Raw genomic sequence first — 25,012 nt, 5'->3', positions numbered from 1 at the left:
ATTACTTATTTATTACTTTTGCATGAATTCTTCTATGACAGTCACTTGTTTGATATTGGAGCTTCCACTTCAGTAGTTATTTAAGAAAAGTGAATCTAGTTTAATGCGGGCTTGATTTGCAGGTTGAATATGTGCTAGGCATAGTCCTCATTGAGGTTCAAGGCAGTCGACTTTCCTGGAAGAAGTTTTCCCGTCTTCATCGATTGTGAGGCAGGGTGCAAGATGGTGTACTTTACAGAAATTTTGGAGATATCCAACATTGATTTGCATACTGGGGCATTCTTATGGGAGTCTTTTCCACTGAATGAGGCTCCTAAGCCTGTCAGAAAAGATTTGGACTTTTATATATCTCCTGCTACAAATCATACTTGATACTGGATTCCCTGGCGAACTTGTTTATATTCCTCTTTATGTTTAGGAAGTTCATTTTGAACCTTTAGAATAAGTTTCTGCAGAGCTGCCAAATATTCGTCTATAGGATAGTAAGCTTGAATAAAAGTGACGCGGACATCTGGAAGCCACTATCTCCAATACCTCGTACTGACCAGAATGGACAAGTATCCATATTAGTAGTATTTGATTTGATGTCTTTAACATTTTCATTGTCGGATAAACTATCTGAATATTTTGCGGAAGATCTGAAGGGGGCTGGACCTGCTGGTACACACTTATTAAGGAAGTAGGTGATGGAACTTTTGGGAGTGTCTGGAGGGCTATTCACCGTCAAACAGGCGAAATTGTATGTCCTTTACATAGGTTTTGTAGCAAAATTTATTCTATTGTGTGAAATTACCTCAAATATTTATTTGAGAGCAATTCCAAAATTTCCTTTTGCAGGTGGCTGTGAAGAAAATGAAAAGAAAATATTACTCATGGGAAGAATGTATGAATCTGCGGGAGGTTAAGGTATATGAAGATGTCTTTTGCCTTTATTTACTTTGTTGATCACTTTTGTATATGTTCTCTGACATTTGTCATTTTTTCTTTTTAATGCTAGTCTCTGAGAAAGATGAATCATCCAAATATTGTAAAGCTTAAGGAAGTCATCAGAGAGAACGATATTCTGTACTTTGTGTTTGAATACATGGTATATTCAGCTGTGGTCCCTGCTGTGCTGCTTTTGGCTTTTCCTCTGATCAATCAGGAAAGTGCAAACCATCTTCTAATTCATGTCATTTATTTTATGGTCAGGAATTCAACCTGTATCAGCTTATGAAAGATAGAGGCAAGTTATTCTCAGAGGCTGAAGTACGAAATTGGTGCTTCCAACTATTTCAGGCCCTTGCTTACATGCATCAGCATGGGTATTTTCACCGAGACCTTAAGCCAGGTGAATTTTCCTTTTGCATTTGTTCATTTTTAAGGAAATGGATGACTTGTTGGTTATTGAATGTCTGATTCTGCAGCGATTCCTCACGAAAGTTTGCACTCCCCATCATTTAAGATCACCGTATTGTAGGAGTCTGCTAATAAGTATATCTGGGATTGAGAGTGATCAATTAAAGCTCATTGAATGAGTGATACCTGAAGCAAGATTATTATTTTGTCTTCACAAAACATTTTTCCTGGTGGTTAGGAATTACTGAAATACATAAAAAATATAGTATGACTGGAGTGATTGATATAAAATGGTGTGAAATTTTTCTATAGGAGGTTTGTTTGACTGTGTTCTAGCTGTGTCTGATTTGAATATTTTGTGCTTACGCCTTATGTTGCCTTCTGGTTTTATTTTGAAAGTTTTTTGAATTAAAGTTTGGAGTGGTAAGATGCAATAATGGTATTAGCTGAAATAGCAGTTGTTATCCTGTAGCAATGCTAGAGTTGATTATGTCGATGGTAATCAAATCTGCTGTAAATTTGGTCCATCTCTAAGCATGACAAATGGAGAATTAATAAAATTTTCCTTGAGTTGTGATGTGCAGCAGGAGTTATGCTCATAGTGTTTAGAGTTATGACATCAGAGGATAATGCATCTGTGTGAGGATATGAAGAGTCTTTTTTGCTTTCTCGCTGTGATGGTAATCACGTGAAATTCTGATTGTTAACTGAAAGTTTTGCTTTAGTGTTTGAATCAGTGATTGGATTGACTGTTTCATTGCACCCTCAGTACATAAATGGCCTAACCCAGGGAAATAAAACACTCCCAAGAAATTATGCATCACATCAGGTAGTCACAGTTGGCTATGCAGTTTTAAAGCTAGGAGACCTAGGAACTGTCACACTGCCTAGGTGAATATTGGCATTGGGTGCACACCTTGGTGGGGTAGTTAACAAGAGAACACTAATTTGTTTAATAGTGCTAACGAATTTTGAGATCATCATACTGACTTTTTTATCTTCCAGATATTCAAAGGTTTTCTAGTTAAGAATTAAATTGGTTTGTGTTTCTAGGTGATGTTTAGGTGTTGTTTCTCATCAATTTGGGCTATGCATATGTCAAGAGCAGAAATAGCAGTGGAGATGTTATTGTGCTGCTTAATTATAAATAGGATCAGGTATACTAATTTTGTTTGCAAGATTATATATTATACTAACAGAAATATGCGAAAGCCCTTAAAAATGATGTTCCCTGGTTCATGGTCAAGAGATGAAATGGCTTGTTTATAAACTACTATTTTGTTGTAATGTTCGATTTGTGTTTGGGATGGTCTACGTCATTGTAGTTGAAGGTTTTGTAGCTCAGGGGACTAAAAGTGTGTGGTTTTCTTTTCAATAAAAGCAGTGAGGGAACTTATCTTTTCCTTGCAGAGAATCTTTTGGTTACAAAAGATACAATCAAGATTGCTGACTTTGGTCTTGCACGTGAAGTCTGCTCTCAGCCACCTTATACAGAATATGTTTCAACTCGATGGTAATGACTGCCACACTTCGATGCTTCTGCTCTTGTGTTTGTTCTCTTTGTTTTTTACCAGCTTATTGTCATCTAGGTATAGGGCACCAGAGGTTCTACTCCAGTCGTCTGTGTATGACTCTGCAGTTGGTGAGTTTGCCATCTGAGCAAATTGGAAAGTTCCTATTAAACTTCTAGACTGAGCACAATATTGAGTGTGTTTGCATATTCTTCAAATCCTGTTATAGATATGTGGGCGATGGGAGCAATCATGTCTGAATTGTTTACTCTTCATCCTCTCTTTCCTGGTTCAAGGTACTCTTACTGATAGCATAGCAAATGTATACACTGTTAATTGATCACTTTGGGTCAGATTATCAAGTGCACATGCATGCACATTTTTTTTCTGCAGTCCTTTTGTAGCTTATAATTACAATTTGAGTTCATAAGAACATGGCTTAGCTGCTTATGCCTTTTGGCAAACGCTAGATTGTTTAGAAGGTCAATTGTTCTTCAAACATTTTAATGCGTTTAACAAATTGTTTCTTTTGTTCCTATTTTGTGTCTTGATGCTATAAACACCGTACTTTCCTGGTTTCTTATTGATACATTTGTTTGATAATTTTTGGATGACATATTTGTGAAACTTTTTACAGTGAAGCAGATGAAATATATAAGATATGCAGTGTGATAGGTAGTCCAAATCAAAGTACCTGGGCAGATGGGTTACGACTAGCTGATTCAATCAACTACCAGTTTCCACATGTAAGATCTGACTATATGTTATCATGCCAATATATATCATTCCTTTTTCTTATATTTTTTTGAACGTGCTTTACTTGCTTATTTGGTGTTATATATAACGTTTAATGTGCTTTTCGTTTAAAGATTCGTGTTCTAGAGATTTGTTGATGGGTGCGTTTCCAAAGTTGCAATACCACATGCATTCAGTTGGTCTGCTGCAATGCTTGGGATAATATAAAAGTTAAATGTTTCTTTTTTGAAGTTTATTGTTGTAAAATTCCATTAGAACCTATGTCACAGGGACTCACTAAACTGGGTGCCGCACCCAGGGTTATATTTGTCCAAAACAGACTCGATCAACTTTGACCGAGTCCGTTTTGGACAATTAAAAAATCGTGACCTTTTTTTTATGTCAGTGAAATAGGGAGGAAGAAGAAGATAGAGGAAGCGAAAGAAGAAGAAAGAAGAAAAAAAAAGAAAGAGAAGGAAGAAGAAGAAGAAAGAGGAAGAGGAGAGGGAAGAAGACAAAAGAGAGAGAGAGAGAGCATACCGGTGAGCAATTACCACCTCCGCTTCTTCTTCCTGTTCATCAATCTGCTGGAGAGAAAGAGAGAGGCCCTTTCGGTCGAAACCCACTTGAGAGAGAGAGAGAGAGAGGTTTCGTGCCCCCGCCTTTTTATTAAAAAAGGTGGGTCTAGTTCAAGTGTGGACTACACTTGATCTAAACCCAAAATGAGAGAGAGAAGGGGTTTCGTACCCCACCTTTTTATGAAAAGGGGTGGGTCTAGATCCGCACTTGATCTAGACCCAAACTCTCTCTCTCTACACACACACACACACACACACACACATATATATATATATATATATATATACACACCCTCCCATACCCCCACACCCAAATTTTTTTAAAGTGCCGCATCGCCGCACCCGCACCTATGTGACATAGATTAGAACTGATAAGATGTTTTCCTCCCAGATATTATTGGAAGACATCATAGAAGGAAATTGTGCTTTTTTTCCTGAGTCTAGTATTTCTTGATTATTTTGAAATTTTTATGGCAAAGTATGACTGGAAAGTTAGTGTTGAGAGTATAGTCCAGTTTAAGGGCCAAGGTGGTTATTAAGTTTTTGAATCATGTTTGAACTGGACCTGTTGTTGAGATAGATTCAGCAATGTTTTTTTAAATTAGAAGGAGTTTATCAATTACTTGGCCAAGAGTTTGAGGAGAATTAAGTGAGATAAATTAGATGAGCAATGGTAGAAGCAGAAGTTGTCAAAGAAAACAAATGTTAGAGTTGATTGTGCAAGTGTACATAATGAATTTGTAATTCACATTTGTTATGGTTAGATGTGAAAGATATTGGTAAGTTATATTATTGGTAGTATGACAATGGTAAAGCACAGTACTCAATGAGAGGTTTGATCATGAGATATAATACTTTTTTGAGCTGCATCATGGACAAAAAGTACATTAACATATTATAATAAAAATTTGAAAAACAATATGTAAAAAAACGACTCATAGAAGCGGCAAGAATACCCAAATATGTGCTGATTTAATAATCATGTCTTTATTAGATGCAAAAAAGGTATTTTTTCAATAAACAAGTTTTTGTAAATATTGAAACTCTTTAGTTAAGCCTAGTTGCTTGGCCAGAGACTGTAGGAGGAAAAGGTAGGAGCTCATGGTGAGAGGGGATAAGTACTTTCGGGAATCCATTGGCAGCAAACTAGAGGCCAAAACCTGTCCTATCTATAATATTTAAGTAACTCTTTTGGATAGAATTAGCCAGAAAGACGTCCTTGGAAGCGGAATGGGGATCTGCTCCCCCGTCTTTCTTTGAAGACCTGTCTCTAATACTAGTACAAGATCTCACGTGCCTCTTTATCATACTAAAAAATTATAAAAAAACTCTTGGTGACTCATGGATTATGAGTATCTTCCTTTCTGCCCTTTTTTCATTAGCTGGGAGAGTAGGGAAAACCAAACAAAGGCAATCACCAGGGTATACGAGCCTGGCAATGGTAGGACGGTGGGGAGTCAAGAAGATTGAAAAGAATTAAACTAATTTTGGATCGAGTGAAAGACTTAACAAGACATTGTGGTGGTGCAAACCCCTCATGCAGAACTTCAGGAGGCATTGGTTTTGCTTAAGATGTGAGTTTTGCAGGAACTAAAACATCCCAAATATCTAAATAAGGTAGGAGCTTAACTTCATAACCTGCCACAAAAACTGGGGCAAATCAAACTTTTACTATCCAATCTTGGTGAAACAAAAGTTCGCTGTGTATGTCAGAAACAAGTTGAGGTGCAAAACAAAACCCCAAACTCCTCTGTAACTAAACTGTTTTGTTTGGCACACTAGTCATGGTTAACCGGCATTTAACTAACAGTATCAGGTTAAAGTTGGCTGGATCCACTGGGTGGAATGGAATCTAAAGGATGCTTTATGAATTAGGTGGAACTTTTGGCACTCTATAAACTGAACTTTTTTCAGATGAGTCTCGCTACACATCCCTTGTGGAACTTTAGGTATCAGTTCTCCCATAAGAAGGCAATTTGGGGTAGGGCGCTTTGACTGGAGCAGTTATTTTTGCTTTCTTGACAGTATCAAAAACCATTTACAAAATACAATTGATAACGTAGGGCTAGAAGTCAATGTCTCATTGATTAATGTGCGTGAACGCTTGAGAGTCGATAGTTGGGACACTTGTGTCACATCTTTTGACCCTTCGTTTTAAGCATTATATGGCCTGCTATGGAGGATCAGTTTAGGGTTCTTTGAGGGAAATTGTAACGCCCCAAATTTCAAACTTGCGAACCTTTTCAGAAAAACAGGCAAGAGACTAGAAATATCTCTTTCCTTCAGAGTTTGTTTATGAAATCAGCGGAAGATTTTCTTTTGATAAATCATAAGGCAAGCTGAACACTTTGGGCACGTTAGCTAAAAGAACCAAAATTCACAAGATTCGGATATCCTAAGGGAAATCCGATACAAACCCAAGCGTCCAGGACGCGAGCTAAGAGCAGGAAGAAGAAGTCTTGAAGTCATCTTGCCATCGCGCCATCGCATGTGGTGTACCTAATCATCACCTGTACCCATAGAATGGGTTAGTTTCGCGAAAAACTAGTAGGTGCACAAGAGAGGCTAACATGAAACTGAATTAAGTACATTTAATTCAGTATGTTACACAGTTTAAAGCAGATATGCAGTTAAACAGGTAAGCAATGCGAGCAGGTGAATAGTGCAAACACGTAAGTAATACAAGCGAGTCAGCAGTGCAAGCGAGTAAGGAGTGCAAGCGCGTAAGCAAGGCAAACAGTAAGCAGTTCAAAGCAAGTAAGCAATTCAACTGACAAACGCAGCATACGATTCAATTGATCGTAGACTATGAACCACCATACAACTAGCTTGTTCTCGTTCCTAGAACGAGGTCTCTGCACTAAAACAGTATCAGGACATCGTTGGTCGCTCTCACGACTTTTAACAAACGCTTTGTCCTGAACAACCTTAATCTATTCCCATCTCTCAAGGCCTTACACGGCCAACAGTCACCGGTTATGACGCACTAAAGCATCATACTTCCTCAGAAAAGCTCACCCTTCCGTAGAAGGTCTAAAACATAATCACTAACTCAAATCGCTGACGATCTGATTCTCACATATAAGTCCTGCATGTAATCATGCTGAAACAGAAAGCAGAAACTATGAATTCATAGTTGGCTATCACAAACAATCTCAGAAGATCGTCACAGCTCACCATAACTTTCTATGGTAAGCAAAAACACAAGATCCACATCGGATCGCTCGGTCTGGGAGATATACGACCTGACAAGGAATTACCGCCCTAGAGGGTATACTTGGTCTTGGACCATACACTTCCTCACAGGAGTTCACCGTCTTTGCGGCTACCCATTCGTCGACAGTGTACATCCTTACAAAGATCTCTCACTCTAGCCGGGTACCTGGTCTTGATCATACACGCCCTCGCAGATAATCCTTTGGAGATCAGGTGCTCAACAGACACCCCACTCAGTGATACACGCATCTATACAATCGACTGCTCCGAACAGTTGACTGCTCTAGATGTCAGTAGCCACAATATGGGCACAAGCATGTATATCAGCAATATGCATCGTATCACTCTACGCAGAAGCATATAATCCTACGCATTGTATGATTGCTACAAGGAATATTGCAATCCTCAAATAGGCCTTAAAGCATGTGTAAACGACACATGAGAACGCGCAGATATGACAATTCAGTTGATTCTATGGGCGAAGGGTAACTAACTCTACCCGTCAGTCAAACAAAACAACTGAATAAGACAAGCACTCATAACAATGCTCGTAAAACATATAATTACCATAAAATGGCTCAGTCCATCGACAAGTAATTAAATTAATTGTAAGGCATAAACCATTACATCACAAGCCATTCATAAGCAATCATACGGCAACAGTTATATCACAATATGTAAGCAGCTTATAAGACAAACGGCAACATCAATCCTAGTTGCCACCAGTTCGCAGATTACGAGCTGTATGCAATCACATTAATCATAAGAGATGCAAGCCAACAAGTGCTACGCTACAATAAGCACCAAACAGTTCGACCAAAGGATAAAGCAAGTCACATGCTAATATGTAGCAACTGGTATAATCCTATTATTATAAGCATTTAACTAGTATGAGAAACTCCTTATTACTCCGCAAAGAACTGCGTAAGCAGTTTAACCAACTAGAGTAACGCCTTGATAGGCGTGCACAGTTCAACGAGTAACATACTGAGCTATCGAGCAAGCAAGCGAATTAGTAGTGCAAGCGAAGCAGTAGTGCAAGCGAAGCAGTAGTGCAAGTGAATCAGTAGTGCAAGCGAATCAGTAGTGCAAGCGAATCTCACGACCCACAACCAGTGTGAACAGACCTTATGTTTCGATAATTACTGGCCTGCGGGTACGCGCAGGCAAAACGTAGAAACTAGTTCGGGCGTCTGTTATTCTATGTATTTTCAATAACCCGAATAGCTAGTTGAGTCCGCTCCAAAGGGGACGACATTAGCCGAGAGAGGATTCCTCAGAGGCTGAAAAGCAGTGCCACGGATGCATCCAACTTCTGCAGAAGTGTTGAGCTAACTTGTGTAGCCCCTATCCCCTAACTCCAATGACTGGGGAGGCCGGATCTTTGCCCGTGGGGTGGTTGTTAACAACCTGTCCATTGGAGTTTTTGTACCGATCTGTCCTCTCCCTTGACAGACAACCAGAAGTGAACGGGTGCGTTAGGGGTTGCTTAACTAACGACCCATTCTATGATGTGGTATTTAAACCACTCGAGCATCTTGCCTGTGAAGGCGAATGTGAGGCCATTTATGTGATTACAGCATTTTGCATTTAGCGTTGTTCGAGGTCGCACTTGCGCAGTCACATCCTTCCAAATGCTTCGATTTGGAGCAGTCTTTGCTGCATTTGCGCAGCTCCCTAAAATCTCAAGTCGACTCTGCAGGACTGCGCACTCGAAGAGCCAGGATCTTTGCGAGGTATCCCTCTCCTTAAACGGAGGTGTATCGCCAGCTCCCAACTGAACTCTTGTCACAAGAGTGAGTGATAGATGTCTCTTGCATCCTCCACGAGGATGCCTTTAAGGCATACGCAAAGAGCAAGAACTTGCACGTCATCTGCAAAAGCATGGGCCTAGGCGCAACGACAAAGTAAAGGCGGTAAGCAGAAGTGCAACGCAAACCCTCGCACAACGCGCGACGGCAAGTAAAAACTGTAAGCAGGAGTGCAACGCAGAACCTTTGCACGATGCGCAAAGACAAAGTAAAGGAACTGTAAACAGGAGTGCAACACAAAACCTGTGCGCGATGCGCAACGGCAAAGTAAAGGACAAGGATCGCAAAACCGCGTCTTTGAGTTAAATGCGTACTTGTAACGACCCCAATCTATACCCTTTAAAAATGCAAAATATTTTTTTTTTCAATGCGGAAACCTTCCTAGAGATCTGGGATCCTCACAATTCCACTTTCCATTGGATAGCCCAACCACCACAAACGAAGTTGCAATCATCATCCATATCAACCAACTAAAACTCTTTTATTAATGAGTAAAAAAATTTCAAAGACAAGGTTTTATTCAACTGAAAATAAAGCGACAACTGGAAAGAAGCAAGAAGAATTTAAGAAAGATCCACTCTATCCTCTGTTGAAGCGGTCAGGCTCAAGTATGACTCTCATCCATCCCCAGATGCATGTCCAACTTCACTGTTCACCATATCCTGTGAAAAACCAACAAAGTAGGGTGCCAGAACCAAAATTTTGAGCACAACTACTTCTAAAGACATCAGGTAAGAGAAAGAACATGGATAAGATTTCATGCAATGATTTGAGTGAGTGCAAATATAAAGTTTACAACATTCAAATATCCATGACTACCAACAATTGCATATGCTCACCAGTCAAGAATAGTAAAACAGTACCATATATCAAGAACTAAATAATCAAACCTTGCAGCTTGATTTCACGAAGTAACTCATATGCTACCACCAAACCATATCATGATATCAAGAATCATTCAAACATGCATGATCTAATGCATAACAGAAAAATGCATGATTATGTGCAATGCATGATTTCTTCTGTTATCTTTCATTTAAGTTCCATCTTTCCATATGCATGCCCTATTAAATGCACACAACCTTAAGTTCCTCTTTTTAATTATCGTTGCCCGCGGATACACCAAACGGGTACAAACCCCGAGGTCAAGTAGGTTTCCAGGGTAGCTTAACACACAATTTGTATTTTATTACTGGGTTCCAACTTAGCCCTCGACCGAATTACCTTTGGAACATTAGACCTCCACATTTAATGTCGGGGACACAAGGGACACCCCACGCCCCCAAGTGTCACTTCCTTGGTACCATAAACAACAGTTGTGTCAAACACACCACTCCCGGGTAAAGTGGCGGACTCTCCCTAAAACCGTGGCCAGGAGAAAGAACCTCAATATCGGGTTCAGGGGGCAAAATTACAACACACGGAGTTTTTGTATCCTCACAGTCTCCCCAAGACCGAATATCTAAGATTCTCATACTGCAGATGAGATATCTCAGAATGTATATTACACTGTTCTTATTCTTTTTATTAAAGTTAATTCTTTAAGTTTGCAACACCATATGCAAAAGTAAAGTGAAAACCCCGCATCCTCCCTTGCAGGGACCCTTACAGATCTCCAGCCCGTATAATCAACTAGAACAATGTAGTAATGTGCCAAACCATCTTATGTGGTTTAAGTGATGCAGTTAAAAATATATGTGAAAGAAAACCAAACCCACGGCTCTTTAGGCCGGCGATGGTCCATTTAGGCCATCAATGCATTACACAATAAAACCCAAGTAGTATTTATTCATACACTAAGCCAAAGTGTCAAATGCATATATATTCATATAAATATAAACCCAAACATGTACATGTAATTACTCAACCATATGCACTTTCACTATGTTTGGTAGCTACTTCCTATACATGTATTAACCAATGCACATTCCTTTGAATGTAAGTGTACATGTGCAATTTCACATATTAATCAAGCGTACATGTTCAAGAAGAAAACTAGTACCCGAGTCATGCTCACACTCACGAGTACCAAAATCATAACAATAGCAGTTACATAACCTTCTTAGAAATAACAGGCATTCAAACATTTTAAGAAATATGCATTCTAATAGACATTTGAATATCCAGAAATATGTAGTTTAATATGTCTTTAAACTTCAAAAAAAGTGCAGCTTAATATACATTTGAACGTTAGCCTAATATGTATTTAGCATTAGAATTATGCAGCTAGAATGCATGCTCATTCAAGAAATCTTCGTGTACAGAGGTGCACTAATCCACAGTATTCATCATGCTATAATTTGGAAATAAAATTTCAGGCAGATATACAATACATGGTTCTGATATGCAATGTCATTTACACTTACTGAAAAATTTTCTATTTTCCATGTACAAGCTCCATACCGAGTCACAGTTCTATGTTATTAAACCCAATTTGGTTGTCATGTACTTACAGAAAAGTCTCCATATCCGTGAGTATATAGCAACAATTGATTTTAGTTAATACCCCAAAAATTCAAACATTATCAATGTACTTAAAACTATAAACAGAAGTTAATGTACAGTATGTAATTACTTTGAACATCTTTATGCTTAACACTGATAATCAATGTATTCTGAAACATAGAGCAGAATCCCATTAACTGTCATTGAACTCTTTCTTCATTAGGTTGTGTACAACCCATACATCTGACCGTCAATGTTGTGATGCAACAATAAAAAAAATCCAAAATGGGTACTAATGCCATTTCCTCAAAACAAGAGAATGTAAGTATTACATGTTATCGACATAAACAAGTATATCTAGATGTGCTAATATACTGAAATTTACACTCATTACACTGTGTATTCTTATAACAAAGAATGGCTGGCATCTCAGATATATTAAACAAGTATATATTAGACAGTTTTTTTTTTCATAAGCATATACCTCGATTCCTAATCAAGAAAACCCAAATCGGCTGAATTGGGGTTTTCGTCAATCATCCCCAAATCCCTCCTTCGTGACAACCGAAACCCCAAATCAAAGATTTTGGGGTTTCCATTGTGGGATTTACCAAAACTTTTCCCCCTTAAAAAATCGAAAACTGAGAATCCCACAATAGGAACCCTTAAGGAAAAATTTTAGACCTAAAATCGTTCAATAGGTTTACTAGATGAGGTCTACAACGAAAACCCCCAAATTCCCCATTCATTGTTAGCAAACCCCTTTTTCCTAAATCAGACCCCCCTCCTTTTTTTATCGATTTAGGGCCTCACCAAAACCCCATCACTGCTTGAATACAGCAAAAGAAAAGAAACTGAAATCCCTACCGAAAACCCCAAATTTCTCATAATTTTCCGGGCGTTACGAACCCCACCTCTCAAATCACTACCCAAAATCGAACTCAGGTTCGATTCCTCACCCAAATCCAAGAAGAGCCGTACCTTATCCGGCGATCCTTTCGGTGATCGAAGGCTGGGGACGCGAAACAGGACCGACTAGCGTCGCTTCTTGCTGCTGCCGTGACAGGGGAGCTCGTCGTGGCCTGTGGGTTGCCGTAGTTCACCGGCGACTTCCAAATCCACCGGTGCTCGCACACAGACAGAGAGAGAGAGAGACAGGGGAAAAGAGAGAGCCCGAGAGAAGAGGCTGAGTGAAGAGGGCGAGACCCCCTCTCCACTCCCCCCTTTATCGGCCCCAAGCCCTCTCCCTTGCCGAGGGGTGCGGGGTCGGTTACGCCCTGCGTAACCCCCCCTTGCCCCCCTTTCTTTTTTTGTTAAGGATTTATCGGGTTGCCCCTTATCTTTTAAAAAGGCTGCTACAGGGCGCGGCTCGGGTCCGGACCCGAGACTCGTAACCCGACCCCAACCAATATGGATCTACAAGTTGGATCCAAATGGATCCAACTATGGATCCTCGGATTAATTTTAAAAACTTAAAATTTTATTTATTTATTGTTATTATTATTATTAAATCGAGATTTAAATCAATTAATCCTAATTACCCCCTTTATGGGTCCTAGATCCGAAATGTGGATCTAGGCCCAATTTGCATAATTTGAAATATTTTATAATATAAACAAAAATTTTGGTAGCAAAAATTTTCGGGTTTTACAGTACTCGTATAAATATATATGATATATATATATATGCATATATATTTATTTAATTGTCCTTTTTAGTATATTGAACTCAATTCAATTGTTAAAGTCTTCTGTGCAATCTTCCCCTACCTTTGAGAGTTGCAAGCTTGCTGACGTCTGTGGATGTACACGATTGACGGCTCGGGTCGCGGAGCGCGAGTGAGATCCGTCGTAGCTGCAAATATGCGATATTAACATGCAACCCAGACAAAAGCCAAAGCAAGGAGAAGGCTCGACTTCTCCGATAAATAGGGTTGGGGCCAACCGTCCCAATTGCCTTGAAAAAAGAAAGGATGGGGCAAGGCCAAATGACCCTTGCTGCCAAAAGAGGGATGTAGTCAATGCGAGCAGATGACTCACGCTTACTAGGAATTCCTCGTTGGAGACCAACAATTGTAATGATCTATCCCCATCACAATGTAGCTTCCAAAGATTTCCCGGGCCAAGGGTATAGGCTCGCGCACAAAGGGCAGGGGGCCATCGGCCCCTGCTGGCAAACAAAAAGGCATGCTGGCAAACAAAAAGGCAGGGGCCGATGGTCCCTGCTGGCACAACAAGAAGGCAGGGGCCATCGGCCCCTGCTGGCAAACAAAAAGGCAGGGGCTGATGGCCCTTGCTGGCACAACAAAAAGGCAGGGGCCATCGGCCCCTGCTGGCAGACAAGAAGGCAGGGGCCCCTGCTGGCAAACAAAAAGCCAGGGGCCGATGGCCCCTGCTGGCACAACAAGAAGGCAGGGGCCATCGGCCCCTGCTGGCAGACAAAAAGGCAGGGGCCGATGGCCCTTGCTGGCACAACAAAAAGGCAGGGGCCATCGGCCCCTACTGGCACATAAAAAAGGGGACAGGGAGGAGGGGCTCGGCCCCTCCCCTATCGTAACGGAAGCAAGGAGGGGGCTCAGCCCCTCCCCTGCCGTAACGAGAGAAGAGGAGGCTTAGCCCCCCTCCCCTACCATAACGGAGAGCAGGGAGGGGTGTCGTGCCCCTCCCCTCTGCTAAAAGGGGGCACAGGGAGGGGTTTTGACCCCTCCCGTGGCCACACAGAGAGGTGAGGGAGAGAAGAGACGGGAGAGGTAGAGAGGAGAGAGAGTGGCGAACGAAAGAGGGGGAGGTGCGTACCTGGTGGTCGCCGGCGGTGGCATCGTCGGCGTTGGAGGGAGGTTGCAGGTGGCGGCAGCGTCGACGTCGGGTTGACAGGGGTCTCCAGAAGGTGTAGAGACGAGAGAGTCAATCGGGGGAGAGAGACCGAGAGGCGGTGCGAGAGAGAGACAGCGAGGGAGGGGTTTCGTGAACCTCCCTCACCTCCCTTGCCTCGACCTTAAAAGGTACGGGAGAGACGGTCGGGGTACCCGACTGCCTGTCCCCCCTTTGGATCCGGGCCGGGTCCAAAACTGGATCCGACCCGATCCAACATTTTTTTTGTTTATTACAGAAATTGTGTTGGGAAGACGAGTGCATCTAAAAGAAAAAAACTCAGTCCTCAGATTGACACCGACTGCTTTTCCTGCTTTGTGGAAATCATAACAGGAACACACAAATGGATTCTAAAAGAACTTGGGAATAATGCATGGTATATTTGAATGTGTTAGCAGTTGCACGACCCGTTTAGGAGATGCCTGGTGTGATTTTTCAAAGATTTTCCCCATAGAGATTGACACAGTTTTTTTTTTTTTGGATTTATAACCCGAAGAAATCGCACCAGGCACGAAGACCTGGTCGTGCTGGCTCAACCTGCCATACCTACGGTCATTGTGCCAGCTGCGTAAAACTCCGAGCCTTGGACCCCTGCCCCCAGTGCCTATGCTACGCATTTGCTTGCCCAGAGGAGTGACGCCCATGGGAATCGAACCTTGACTGCCCATCTAGCAGCTAACGCCCCACCTCACTATGCCAACCTCCTTGGGGTGAGAGTGACACAGATTGCATGTGCTTTTCCCCACACTCTTCTCTGATTGTACTTTGTCATTGAATTATTGTCTGTGATGGCTTTCTACACTCTTTTCTTACTTTTTGGCTGTCACATGGGTATGGGTAAGTAGGGTATGACATGGCGATTTAAAAAATTACGAGTACGGAGACATGACTATATTTATTGTTTGGACTTTAAATCGGGTTGGATCCAATCCAGTTTGTATATATATAAATTCTGTTTCTTTACTTTTTATTCTCTCTCTCTCACCACCGACAGACAAAAAAAAAAGGAGAAAGAAGCATGTACGCCTCCCCATCCCTCTCTCTCGTTTCTTCTTCTTCCCTCTCCTCCCTCATCTCTCTCTCTCTCTCCCGTTTCTTCTTCTTCTTTTTCTCTTTCTCTCTCGTTTCATCTTCTTCTCCTTTCCTCTCATCTCTCCTCTCTCTCTCTTGATGGAGCAAGAGGAGGGGGAAATTGAGAGAGAGAGAGGAGGAGAAATCGAGAGAGAGGAGGGATGAGAGAGGCGAATCGAGAGAGGGGAGAGATGAGAGAGTGGTGAATCGAGAGGATAGAGTGAGACCAGGGAAAGAGGCGAAACGAGAGAGGGGGGGAGAGCGAGACCAGGGAAAGCGAGGAGGGTAGGGTTTTAGTCCCTTTCGAGCTTTTGGGGAGAGAGAGAGAGAGAGGTTGACCCTTTTTTTTAACGCAAAATGATCAGGTCTGTGTTTGACCAGACCTAGCACAATATGGGACCCAACGCGTGGCATACCCACACTGTGCCCAGTACCAGTGTTGACTTTTGTAGAATACAACACTGGTTTTGCCGTGTCCATGTTATATAGCTTTTCGACAATGTAGTTAAAATTGATTTACCAATCAGTCTCTTAAAAAAATCCCTTGAATCGAACAAAATGAATCATTTGCGAATCAAAAACTTTTTACCAAAAGATGACACGGGTTATTAAACAAAAAAAAATTAAAAATATTAAATAATGTTTTTAACCCCTTAAAAAAGATTTTAAAAATTGGATTGGATTGACATGTGAATCGGTTCTTTCTGAATTGGCCAAGGATCGATTCAGGCTAATTTCGAGCTTGTCTGAATTATAGGAAGAGTTGGCTCTTCTTGAGCCAAAATGACATTGTCCGCAAGACAGAACTTCGTCAAAATCAAATAAATACGAAGCACTTCTTTCAATTTATTAATAGATTGAGATCGGAGTTTGAATCAACCAAATTCGTTCATTTTCGTCGAGGAAAAGTGCCTTCAATAGAAGACACGATAGAAGAATTAAGCAGGGAGGAAAATAGGCTTAAAAAGAGAATCTCCAAGTATGATGATGGCTCGGTCCTAGCCGTATCTAGACCGGAAAACTATGTTCGTACCTACAAACCTGTACACTATGGGAGGACAAATGATGAGAAACAATGAAATGAGTTGGAAAAAAGGAAAGTAATTTGTTACTATTGCCGTGAACCGGGACATGTGAAAACATATTGTCTGAAATTGAAGAAGCCTTATGAAAAAAAGGTTGTCTCTGTTGGACTACCACAAGAATCCAGTGAACCATCCATTGGAAGCATGTCCTTAATTCAGTTAGTGGAGACACTTCAACCTCTATTCAAAGGAGCATTTTTCATCCACTAGAGCTGCAGTCTCTTTTTTCGGCATCTCCGATCCTGGTAAATCTCTTTGGCTTCTTAACTCAAGTGCTTCTTTTCATATGACACCAAACATTGATATGTTATCTGAATATCATAACTTAAGTGGGTCAAATGTTTTTACCGTTGATGGAATATCTCTTGAGATAAAAGGAATAGAAAGTTTTGAAAATATTTCTCAAAGCTCAAAAAGATTTTGTATTCCACAAATTATATATATTCCTAAACTTAACCTAAACCTTTTATCCGTTTCTCAATTATTTGACCATGGATGTAATGTTTTTTTCTCCACTCATGGTTGTCAAGTACAGGATTGTCAGTCCAGGAAGCTGATTGAGAAAGGCCAAAGAGAAAGAGACTTATACTACATGAATTTTTTGGAAATACCCAAGAATACATTGTGTTGTAATGTTGGCATAAGAGACTTGGCCATCCTAGTGTATCCAAGATCCAGTTTAAATTTTTTATAAATTTGAAAACTTTACATGTGAAAATTATATTCTTGGTAAAATGAAGAGATTACCTTTTCAAGAAAGAACCTTTATCTCTTCACGACCACTTGAGTTAATACATTTGGATGTTTAGGGACCCACACCTGTTATATCAAAAGGTCACTTTATATATTATGTAATTTTTGTGGATGATTTTACAAGACATACTTGGATCTATTTTTTTAAACATAAATCTGAAGTTTTTGCACACTTTCATTCAAATATTCCATAACCTAGTCAAAAATCAATTCAAGAATGATATTTTTATCTTTTGCACTGATTCAGGGAGAGAGTTTTGTCTAAAGAATTTAAAGATTATTTAAAGATATACGGTATCACACATTAAAGATCATGTCCCTATACCCCTCAACAAAATGGTTTAGTTGAAAGAAAGCATAGGCATATTATAGAGAATTTAATTATTACAAATCAAATACCTAAAGTTTTTTGGGTTGAAGCTACTCTAACTGCAATTTACCTTATTAACAGAATGTCATCCTCTTCTTTGAAAAATATATCTCTTGTTGAAAAACTTTTCAAACAAATTCCAGATTTATTTTAGGTTAAGAGTTTTTGGATGCAAGTGTTTTGTTTTTTCTGACAAAAATGACAAAATCTTTCCTCGTGCTATTCTTTGTGTTTTTCTAGGATACACAAATTATCAAAAGGGCTATTAGATGTTTTGATTTTAAAACTAAAAAGTTATGTGTAAAGAAATGTATCCTTTTTAGAAAAGAAAAGTGTTTTTGAAAGTGAGAACCCTAAGAAAATAGATGAGTATTCTTTTTTATTGGATTTAGTTCCAAAGATTGATGAGTGTGATATTGATGCAAGCCAAGAAGATCAAGATGACATGATAAGTACAAGTCAATTCGTGATAATCAAGATTGTATTTAATACTCTAGGCGAGGTAATTTAGAACAACCATGTGCCCTCGAAAAAATATTAGTAATGAAGAAGAATAAGAAATACAAACGAGAAAGTCATCTAGAGTGTTAAAAGTTCTTGAAAAATTTGTGTCCTATAAGTCTTTTTCACCTAAGCATCAAGCTTACATCGCACTAATACATTCCTACATAGAACCTTCTAACTATGCTGTAACAAAGGAACAACGGAATTAAATGCCTTAGAAAAGGTGAATACCTGGACTATTCAAGATATTCCACCAGTCAAAAATCCTATAGGTTGTCGATGAGTGTACAAAGTTAAAACCAAGAGTGATGGGACTCTTGAAAGGTATAATGCCAGATTAGTTGCCAAAGGCTATTCTTAAGAATATGGAATAGACTATGAAGAGACTTTTGCTTCAGTCGCTAGAATGACCATAGTTAGAACCTTAGTGGCTATTGCCCCTATAAAAAAATGGCCTATATATCAAATGGATGTCAAAAATGCATTTCTTAATGGAAAGCTTAGCCGAAGAAGTGTACATGAAACCATCACTTGGTATTAATATTCCCAAAGGAAATGTTCTTCGTTTAAATAAAACTCTATATGGTCTTAAACAAGCCCTTAAAGCTTACAAATTTAGTTAAGTTATGCTCGATTTTGGTTTTCAATATTGTCTTACTATACAACTTTGTTTGTTAAGATTTCTGATGCAGATACTATTATCCTTCTCCTCTATGTCGACGACATGATCATCACTGAAAGTGATAAACATGGAGTTGAAAATATTAAAAAAATTCTCAAAAAACACTTTGAAATGAGTGATTTGGGTTTTTTAAAATTCTTTCTTGGTATAGAAGTTGCTTATTCTTCTAGAGGCTATTTGTTGAGTCAGTCTAAGTTTGCTCTAGATATTGTTGACAGGTCTGGTATCTCCGATGAGAAAAGGGTCGACGCTCCCGAAGTTATAAATATCAAAATGAAGATTGATGATGGAGAACCACTTGAAAATCCAACACCTTATAGACAACTTGTCGGGGCACTGTCTTATCTCTTCATTACAAGACCTGGCATTGTGCATGTCGTTCACACAACAAGCCAATTTCAGCATGCTCCTACCACTATTCATATGGGAGTTGGTTTACGTATTATTAGATATATTAAAACCTCTCTTTCTCGAGAACTCTTGTCTGCTTCTTCCTCCTTAGATTTAATTGCTTATACTGACACTGATTGGGGAGGATATCCAAATAACTAACACTCAACTACTGGTTTCTGTGTGTTTTTAGGTGAATCATTAATTTCTCTAAAGTGCAAGAAGCAACAAAAAATCTCTCTCTCATCAACTGAAGCAGAATATACAGAATCATGACTACAATCACTATGGAAGTAGTTTGGCTAAGGAGGTTGTTGCATGACATGGGTGTTCAGAGTACAAGGACATCACAACTATGCTGCGATAACAAAAGTTCTATTTAAATTACTAGCAATCGGGCATTCCACGAACGAACCAAGCACATTGAGATGGACTGTCACTATATGCGAGATAAATTTCTACACGACAGGATTGATCTTCCTTATGTTTCTTAAGAATATCAATTGGCAGATTTCTTTACAAAACCTCTCGTAGCTATTAGATTTCACTTTCTCTTAGACAAACTTTTGGTTATCCAACCGTAAGTTTGAGGGGGAATGTTAAATAATGTATTACAAGATATTTTCTTGTTTTTCTTTTTAGTATTATTTGTATAGGCATTTTTCTCTTTTCCTATTTTTATTTTTTTGGACTGTATTTGACTAGTCAAAGGTTTGACTAAAGTCAAATACATAGAGTCGTTGGGCTTCTAATGGCTCTATTTAGAGCCGTTGGAGCCCAACGACTCTTGTTCTCTATTGTGTATATGGGGTGTTTCCCCCTCCAAATGTTGTAGTTTTTTGGGTGTGATTTATTATCAATAATATTCAGTTTTCTCTTGGTTCTGAAATACCCTTTTTGGGTATTCGTGTATGAGCTTCTCTTGGTTCTTGAGAGTGTCCATTTTCAATATTTGGTTGGAGCTCCTTGAAGTGTTCGTTGTTGATGATCTTGGAGCTCATTTCATTACAGGTGTCTTATGGGTTGCCCACATATAATTGGCACAAAACATGTTGATTTTTATTTTATTTTTTTTCTCAACATAAAGGGGCCTTTTAGTATTAAAAAATATGCACTCCTTTATGAAAGTTGAAGTGAAAGATTCAATGATAATGGATTCTCCATGTACAATAATATTCTTTTTCTTCCTTTTTTGGACATTGTATTTTAATTCCCACACACTTATTGCTTAATTTGTTTGCTTATTTATTTATTTTTCATCCTGGTATTCTGCAGTTTGTGAGTGCTAATCTCTCAGTGTTGATACCTTCGGTCAGTGAAGATGCCATCAATCTCATATCTGTAAGTAATATCCAAACATAGACTAGGTCTTTCCTTTTTACATTTGTGCAACACATAATGTCTCTCTCTTTTATGGTAACTTGGGTTGAATTTTCTAATTCTTGCAATACATAAAACTCTGCTTCTTTTCTTTGAATTTTGAATTATTTTCCTCCTATAAGCTACGTCGGATGACTAGAGCTGGCTTACCTTGATGAGATATGTAATTTTAAAATGTGTCTACTCCAAGCTTAAGAGTGGGTTGGGATGGGGATACCTATGTAGTGTAATGTGGTAATATGAGTCTCTCACACCTTTATATTTGCTTGCCGCCAGTTCTGTTTTGTTATATAGTAGCTTGTTTGAGACCATGGCGTTGAGTTTAAACCACTGGGCCTTTTTTGATGTACAACAACAACAACAACAACAACTACGCCTTCATCCCAAAACAATTGGGGTCAGCGATATGAACCAAAAAAGAAATTCATTTTGGGTCTTCCACATGAATCCTTTTCCTCCAATCATTTCTATCCAACGCCATGTCCTCGGTGAGGTTCAAAGCATTCATATCCTTTCCTATCATCTCCATCCAAGTCTTCCTAGGCCTACCCCTACCTCTTTTAACTAATATATTTTCCCATTTCTCCAACCTTCTAACTGGAGCATCATTAGGCCTTCGCCGAATATGTCCAAACCACCGTAAACGATTCTCTCGCATCTTATTCTCAATGGGTGCAACACCTACCTTCTTACGTATCTCTTCGTTCTGAATCTTATCTTTTATTGTATTTCCACACATCCATCTAAGCATCCGCATCTCAGCTACACTCATTTTTTGAATATGATGTCTCTTGGCAGCCCAACATTCCGTACCATATAGTAAAGCGGGTCTAATAGTCGTCCTATAAAACTTTCCCTTCAACCGCAATGGCATTCTACGATCGCACAGCACTCCAGTAGCACTTTTCCATTTCATCCACCCAACCTTTATCCTATGATTTACATCTCCATCAATTTCTCCATACTTTTGAATGATGGATCCCAAATATTTGAAATAATCATTCACCGGTATATCTTGCTCACCAAGCTTCACTACACTCCCATCACTACTTCGTTGCTTACTAAACCGACATTCCATATATTCAGTCTTACTCTTACTCAACTTAAAACCTCTAGCTTCCAATGTCTGTCTCCATAATTCTAACTTAGCATTAACCCCAGCTCTAGACTCATCAATCAAAACAATATCATCAGCAAACAACATACACCACGGTACATTTTCTTGAATTGATCTCGTAAGCTCATCCATCACTATCGCAAATAGGAAAGGGCTTAAAGCAGATCCTTGATGTAACCCAACCGTTATCGGAAAATTGGTTGTCACCCCTCCACAAGTGCGGACATTGGTTACTACTCCTTCATACATATCTTTAATTATACTAATGTACTTGAGAGAAACACCTTTCTTCATCATTGTCCACCAGAGAACGTCCCTAGGTACTCTATCGTATGCCTTCTCTAAATCAATAAAAACCATATGCAAATCTTTGTTCCTCTCTCCATATGCAAACACCTTTCTTTTTTGATGTACAAGTTGTTACAAAATCCATTTTAATCCACAGGTAGGGGTCTGCCTAATCCCAGCGTTATTATTAAAAAAAAAAAGTGGTGAACGTTGTCATTGATGCTAAGATCTGTGGCAAGAAAGATGGCAATCCCTCTTATAGAAAATGGCTAGTAGCTCTCATGTCTGGGTAGTGTTGTCAGCAACCTGTTGGTTTGCCTAAGTTCATTAATCATTATGGAGCTAGGTGCCATGGCGAAGAATTCAGCCTCACAATTATAATGCAGATCTGTTGGGTATAGTTGTCCAATTCTCTTTAGTTTTCTCTTCTTAAGAGATATTTACTAAAAGATAATTAGTTGGGAGTCAGTTGCCTGCTTCAGTTCTGCAGAGTTGGATGCATTTCACAGTTGTATGAGTAGATTTGATTTAATGGAAGAGATCCTGGTGTGCATAGTGTATCCATCAGAAAATATTTTGAACCCTGAAGCCTTGATGTGCATTTAGTGTGCTATCTCTTGCTCATAAGATCATTAAATTTTGTTGGTGAATGTTTTCAGTTGCTTTGTTCATGGAACCCAAGGAAGAGACCAACAGCAGCAGAGGTGCTTCAGCATTCTTTCTTCCAGGTTTCACTCACTCATGTTTTTGCTTTAGAACATTTAAATCGTTCACATATTATGCTTCAGTTCAGGCTGTTAACTGCTAACATTTTCTCTCAGCTGTGCTTCTATATTCCTCCTTCACTTCGAGTGAAGGCAGTGACACCTAAGATGCCTCCTGGTTAGTCGCTATTCCACGTCCCTTCTTCTTATGCCAAAAAGTAGAAAAACAGGGACCTTCATGTTCTGATGTCTCTGTGTGCATGTGTTTGTGTGCTTATGTGTGCATGATTGCACATGCTCATTTCATTTTCACTAAATGGTGCATTAGTTATGGTGAGAGCTGCCTTGGAGCAAAAGAGCTTTAAACAAGTGGTCGAGAGTCTGCCTAATAATGCAAAATTTTCAGCCAACTTTTTTACAGCAAAGATGCATGCTTTGAATTCTGGTGATTCACTTTGAAACTCTTGTAATTTTCTTGTTTCTTTGTTAGTTGTGATGGTGTGCATATCTGATCAAACATTTTGAGACAACTACTGCTTTCTATTTTTCTTTACATTCGTGATGGTGTGCATATCCTTATTTTCAGAATACTATCTTACCCTGATATTTATAAATTCTCCAGGTGTGCAGCGAAAGTCGGAAGTTGATAACCATGTCAGGATTGAGTCCCCTCAATATTGCTGTTTAAAACTTTTGGTGCACAAGGTGATTTGTTGTTTATCGTCTGTCCTTGCAGGAGAATAAAATTGAGAAATCCAACAAAAATGCATCTAGACAGCCAAGATACCGACCACCAATGAGAAACAGCCCAGTTAAGGGTATGAGTTCCTATCTAATATGGGTGCATTGTCTTCGTTCAAATTATGAGGCTTCTTAGTGGGGTTTCTTTGAATAAATTTTCTGCATTTATGCATCATATTCTTAGGTTGGAATGGTGAAGGATCCAATTTATCTAACGAAAAAGTTTTTTAAACCAGGCTAGCTTATCTCTCACAAGATAGAAAAGGGAAGTCTCTGTCCTTGCAGGAGAATAAAATTGAGAAATCCAACAAAAATGCATCTAGACAGCCAAGATACCGACCACCAATGAGAAACAGCCCAGTTAAGGGTGTGAGTTCCTATCTAATATGGGTGCATTGTCTTCGTTCAAATTATGAGGCTTCTTAGTGGGGTTTCTTTGAATAAATCTTCTGCATTTATGCATCATATTCTTCGGTTGGAGTGGTGAAGGATCCAATTTATCTCACGAAAAAGTTTTTTAAACCAGGCTAGTTTATCTCTCACAAGATAGAAAAGGGAAGTCTCTAGGGCAAAGTGATGTGTGGAAATAAATCAGGCGCATTCCCTAGCGCGCACACATGTTTTTATGTATGTATGACTCCAACTTTCTAAGGAAAACACCACAACTAACTGAAAAATATTAAAATATAAATCTTAAAAATACAGTCTGGCATGCGTCTGGCATGCGTCTAGTGTAACTGTGTCTTGTCTTGTAAACAAGAGTACGTTTGTGACGTATCCTTGTGCCATAGCTAGGCTTTTGCTTTCAACTAAAGGTTACTGGGGAAGCTCCCACATGCCAGTATACGAGCTTTTTAGGGGTACCAAGTTCACGTAAAAAGAACATTTTTATGCCCAGAATTACATTCTGAACTAGTTTTCTGTCATCTCCTTGCAGCTTACATTAGCTCATATGGAAGTGCACGGGGAGGTGTATCTGACGCAACTTCCAATGAAGCGAACAGAACAAGCCAATCGGTGTTTGGCTCTGAGAAGCATCCAGGAGGTTCGGTGAGGCCTCCAATTAAGGCTAGTGGGTGGCACAGCCAGCCTGATCTGTTCAGTCGGGCTCAAGGGATCCCTGCAAATCTCAGCAGGAGCTATCCCAGGAAGGTTGAGGGTTGACGGCAAGAGGCCGATGGTATTTGGTTGTCACTTGGTACATAGCTCTTCTGCAGGCACGGTCGTGTGTATATGGTAGTTACCTTTAGCAACAACAGTCTGGCTAACCTTTGGTGCTATCATATGGCTATTGACGTTTTCCCTCTCTGTCTGCCGTCTAAGCTTGTTGAAGAATCACTGGTACTTTGTTATATCGGTGTCTTTTTGCTACACTTGTACTTTATTGAGTTCGTGCTTGTTAATAAATCAATAGCGCTTACAT

The 25,012-nt window shown here is 39.6% G+C and overlaps 1 protein-coding gene across 4 annotated transcripts; it reads left to right on the top strand.

Annotated features, from left to right (window-relative positions):
- Positions 1-227: 227 nt before the first annotated feature.
- Positions 228-25,012, top strand: LOC149845171 (cyclin-dependent kinase F-4-like). 4 transcript variants are annotated; one of them, XM_089997496.1, is made up of 16 exons: positions 228-739; positions 838-906; positions 998-1,087; positions 1,192-1,330; positions 2,749-2,851; positions 2,928-2,980; positions 3,079-3,145; positions 3,487-3,595; positions 20,635-20,700; positions 22,804-22,872; positions 22,966-23,026; positions 23,177-23,293; positions 23,471-23,502; positions 23,585-23,666; positions 23,826-23,956; positions 24,527-25,012. In XM_089997496.1, exons 2-15 carry the CDS (start codon positions 853-855, stop codon positions 23,828-23,830), a joined length of 1,047 nt encoding a protein of 348 aa, XP_089853622.1. In that variant the 5' UTR covers positions 228-739; positions 838-852; the 3' UTR covers positions 23,831-23,956; positions 24,527-25,012. The 4 variants fall into 4 exon arrangements, with proteins under 4 accessions (XP_089853622.1, XP_089853621.1, XP_089853620.1 ...); XM_089997495.1 differs by having other exon boundaries at positions 2,934-2,980; positions 23,585-23,956; XM_089997494.1 differs by having other exon boundaries at positions 23,585-23,956.

The sequence above is a fragment of the Nuphar pumila genome, chromosome 2, assembly GCF_984573655.1.
Source record: "Nuphar pumila chromosome 2, dmNupPumi1.hap1.1, whole genome shotgun sequence".
Lineage (NCBI taxonomy): Eukaryota > Viridiplantae > Streptophyta > Magnoliopsida > Nymphaeales > Nymphaeaceae > Nuphar > Nuphar pumila.
Note: the sequence above shows the minus strand (reverse complement) of the source record. Positions and strands in the feature narration are given on the sequence as shown.

What these genes read in the sequence shown, in the direction of transcription:
- LOC149845171 (XM_089997494.1), top strand. Translation starts at nt 853, where the DNA reads ATGAAAAGAAAATATTACTCATGGGAAGAATGTATGAATCTGCGGGAG. An exon ending in GACACCTAAGATGCCTCCTG is followed by an intron (nt 23,027 to 23,176) that starts GTTAGTCGCTAT and finishes ATGGTGCATTAG; the next exon opens with TTATGGTGAGAGCTGCCTTG. An exon ending in AGTCGGAAGTTGATAACCAT is followed by an intron (nt 23,503 to 23,584) that starts GTCAGGATTGAG and finishes CTGTCCTTGCAG; the next exon opens with GAGAATAAAATTGAGAAATC.